The sequence below is a fragment of the Periophthalmus magnuspinnatus genome, chromosome 19 (genome assembly GCF_009829125.3).
Source record: "Periophthalmus magnuspinnatus isolate fPerMag1 chromosome 19, fPerMag1.2.pri, whole genome shotgun sequence".
In the NCBI taxonomy this organism is placed as follows: Eukaryota; Metazoa; Chordata; class Actinopteri; order Gobiiformes; family Gobiidae; genus Periophthalmus; species Periophthalmus magnuspinnatus.
In genome coordinates, this window is record NC_047144.1 from 5,685,610 (window position 1) to 5,690,016 (window position 4,407).

The 4,407-nt window shown below is 42.5% G+C and overlaps 1 protein-coding gene across 1 annotated transcript; it reads left to right on the top strand.

Annotated features, from left to right (window-relative positions):
• The first annotated feature begins 360 nt into the window (after window positions 1-360).
• Window positions 361-3,826, top strand: lrrc3ca (leucine rich repeat containing 3Ca). The gene is made up of 2 exons (XM_033985317.2): window positions 361-450; window positions 2,569-3,826. Exon 2 carries the CDS (start codon window positions 2,642-2,644, stop codon window positions 3,431-3,433), a length of 792 nt encoding a protein of 263 aa, XP_033841208.1. The 5' UTR covers window positions 361-450; window positions 2,569-2,641; the 3' UTR covers window positions 3,434-3,826.
• Window positions 3,827-4,407: the final 581 nt, after the last annotated feature.

A 4,407-nucleotide genomic window follows, 5' to 3' on the forward strand; every position in this document is an offset into this window, starting at 1 on the left:
GCACCAATGCCGTTGCTCTCTGTGCGTAAAATCCACCGCGCGCTACCGTCCTGTGGTGCCATTTTAAACTTTGCTTACATATAAATGTTTGATGCACTCGGCTCGACACGGGGACATACCACAGCCCGTCACTCGTGCCGCATCTTTCCCCGTTGACAGTCGGAGCAGGCTTACTCCTTTACTGGTTGCGTTGGAAAGAAAAAAAAGCTGCGCGCACTGAGCTATAGAACTGCGCGTCTGGAACTGTAGAAGCGCTGACAGAGCCGTGGCACGTCATAGCTCTAGCGTTTCGGACGACTCCCAGAGAATAAGTTTGATGGGTTGCAAGACGGAGGGGGCAGGTAATGCAGCTACTTTTACCGAAGAACAGTTTTAAGTGCACGGAGTAAATGGTTTAATTCTTAGGGAGGCTGCTCTCGTCATGGAAAGGCGAAAAGAAGCCCCAAACACGTGAGTGCACCTTGTTAGCCTATGTTTTGTTTATCTTTGTGGTGTTACGGTTATGGACAGTGGATAGGTTGGATGGAAATAATTTAGCCTATTGGTGCGCCATTTCAAGACATAAGACAAACTTAAGTGGGGTATCAGTTCCAAAGAGGCATCATCTTTATCACTTGTCCTTTCGAGGTATTTTTCCACCAGGTAGCATCTTTACTTTGTCTTTTATTCATGTTTAAAATGTGACTCGGGATATGCTCTCCAAGTTAGTGGCGCTGTGCAACAAATTAAGGTAGGTGTGAATATGCATAGCCTATAAATCATTTTGATACATAAACTTAGTGACTATAACTACTTAGAATATAAGTAAGATTATATCTTTACACAGTTCAAGAAAATATGGTTTTCATTTGGACTGGAGATTGGCCAAGCACAGACTGTATTTTGCCCAGAGGAATAGGGGAGAAGTAATGGAGACACTGGCTAAGAGAGTGGAAAGGGGCTGAGAGCACCAAGATATGATTACAGCTGCATTAAAGCATGTGTTTTTAAGTTACACCTGTCAGGGGTGATTTTATCTCCCCTGGTAACTCAATAAGTGGATCAGATATCAGAATGTATATGAAGACAATTTCATAAACTGTAATGGTGATTTAATGTTGGAAGTAGTTAATTTAATTGTTCCATAATTCAGTTGGCCATCATTTGTTGTTAGAGAACATAACAAGCTGAATATGGGAAACCAACGCATGTGATAATGAAGCTTTTATTGTGACATTATCATGACATATCTAGGAACTCTATCATTGTGACTGTACTGCACGCCGTAGGCTGTAATAACACATTTACATTTACTCTCCAAATGTGTTTATGTCTATTGTTAATACTACTATTGAACCATATAACACTTTTAGTACTGTATTTGTCATTCTTGTTAATTAGAACCAATTTGCCTTCTACATCTGTCTTTCTCTCCTTGCTGTCTCCTCACTGTTACACAATGTTCTATGAGTTGTTAATGTAATCTAACTCCTCTCGGATTCAAAGTCCACCACTTTCTCTTGTATTTCACTGACATTGTTTGTGTTCTTCCCTCTTGTACCCACAGAAAAATACCTGTCAGACGGTCGGTAGTTTTACGTGCACTCCCCCATTGACTCAAAATGAAATTAGCTTGAAATTAGCCTTGGCCTTTGATCCACTGAAGCATGTTGCGCTTGAATGGGAGATGCAGTACAGCAGTGGACGTTTACAATGACAGACTTAATGTTAGCTTCCCCTCTGCCGCATCGCTCTCCATCGGACCAAGCAGCTCATTATTGGGTTTGTCTGGCAGCCGTGTCCATGGCCGTAACACAACAAGCATTATTAGTGATGTCCTGTTTGACAAATCATTAGCCCCCCTTTCTTTAACATGCATTGCCATTACACTCCGGCCTCTACCCCCCAACGTCATGTGATACTAGCACTTACTTAGAGATCGGTTTCATTTTTTAATCTTGGTAAGTGGATCTTGCTCAGCCTAGGGTCATTTGGGAGCGAATTAAGGAGTCCTGTTAACCTGTGTGGTTTCTTTTCCTGTCTATACATTACATTGTTTTGGTAACTGCTGATGTGGAGCAAGGTAGACACTTCTGGAGCCTTAATGAGCTATCAATGAAACTACATTTTCTCAGATTGAGTGAACTGGAGCATGGTAGACTATGATGAACAGATGTTACAGATTTTTCTTTTCTGTGAGTAAAAAAAAAAGTGTGTTTTGTTCTACTCTTGCGTTCCTGTCTGTGCCATTTGGTGTGCACTGAAATAGCGTTGCACTGCAGGGATGTCAATTATAAAGGGGAACAGTGACACCAAAGGATCCTCCAGCTTGTTTATTGTGCTGCTGCGGAGGGGCTGTTTGATCCTGTGACTTATCCACATACATAGAACTACAGTAATTTCTTGCAACAAACATGATGAAACCAGTATGAAAGGATCCTGAGCTGGCTGCAGATACTTTGCCTCTGTGTTACGTTATACTGTTGCTTGTATAGAACACCCTATGTACTGAATGAGTTGATGCTCCACTATAGTGTGCTTTGAGCTTTCCCTCCCTTCAAATGATTGTATCCTCCTTGTGTGTTTCAGAGAGAAAAGCTACTGTGGAGGCTGATGTGAGCTGCGCACGGGGGTCCTGCTTGGAGCATGCCCATGGTGCACCATGGCCTTGTTGGCGGACTGGCTCCTGCGCCATTCAGTGGTTATGTGTTTACTGCTGCACAGCCTGGTGCTAATGACCTTCTGCTTTCACCATGCTGCCACCAGCTGCTCCAAGAACTGCTACTGCACGGAGAGTGACAACAATGGCATAACTGTGCGCTGTAGCAAACTGCAGCTAATCGAAATCCCCCAAGACCTCCCCAATGACACCAGACGCATTTATCTGGACAATAATTCTATAAGGAAGATACCAATGAACGCTTTTGCGGCTCTGCCACATTTAGTTGAACTGGACCTATCGCACAATGAGTTAACACAGCTTGAACCAGGGGCTTTTCGTGGACTGGGATCATTACAGTTTCTGGATCTATCATCCAACAAGTTAATGAACTTTAAGGCTGAGCCCTTTGAGGGCTTGAAGGCTCGTGCCAACCTCACCAACAATCCCTGGCATTGTGACTGTAACCTGCAAATGGCATTGCTTCGTGTGGACCTGGAGCCTGCCTCTCTTACAGGCATTGTGTGCCACACTGCTGAGCCAGAGGAGATAGGGGTCCAGGGCTTGGCCTTCCTCCTAGCACCGGACATAGACCTCTGTCTTTATATGAGAAGGACTACAGATGTGGCCATGTTGGTGGTCATGTTTGGCTGGTTCACTATGGTCATCTCCTACCTGGTTTATTATGTCCGAGCTAACCAGGAGGATGCCCGCAGACACTTGGAGTATCTAAAGTCTTTGCCTAGCAGACAGGGCAAGTCTGAAGAGTCTTCCACCATTAGTACAGTGGTATAACACCTGCAAAGTCATTGTGTGCATGGACAGTCCGATCCAAGGTGGGAGACTAACTATCTATCAGTTGGGATGGAAAACAAGGCAGATGCAACCCAGAGCCAATGAATGATTCATGTGTCGGAGGCCCATTAAGTCTAGTGTGGCTTCAGCTGATGGGCCTGTGTCTGCATCAAAGGAATAAAAGCAGCAGGACGACATAGTGTACTCCATATTTGGAAATCTAAATGGGATGTACCCAGGGGTGCATGTGCTTGCCGCTCCTCTCCCTTATTCACACGTGCAATTGAAACAGCCATGTGTAACTGCAGCCACAAACCACTCCTGTATTATCAGACTGTGGAAGTACACTCAGTTACAATCATACAGTATTTAATAATCTAATTATAATCAGTAAAATGTTCACTATGACTAATGTGTGGGTTTCCTCTTCTTGGTGCCATTGCAGAAGTCTATAAAATAATATGGCAAAATGTTTTATTACATTTATTAAAACAAGTCATAACAATGCTTCAGTTAGCTTAGTGATATTGTACTCACAGAAAAAAAATAAAATAAAAAAAATCAAACATTTGGGAAATATATTTTTACAAACTGATTTTGTGAAATTGTGAATTTCAAAATTCACTGATTATGTTCAAGAAGAGAATAAAAATCATTCTGACTCCAGATAGACAATGTACATTGTGCCAATGTAAGTTTTGTTCTCAATAAACTAGATCATTTCTTTCCACTTGGAACTGAAGCCTTTATATAGCTGTGTAGAAAGAGATAATCTTTTACAAGGTTTAAGTATCCGTCAACTAAAATCATTTAGCAATCGATACACTGCAAAGACCCTACCACTTAATAAGCTGAAATACAAGTTTAGTGGACATAAGCCCGCTGACCCTCTAAATAAGCATATTTGTCCATTGTGGTCACTCCAAGGAGTTGGAACATTTATACTTTTCTGCCTTGGCTGGAGGATCCATTTG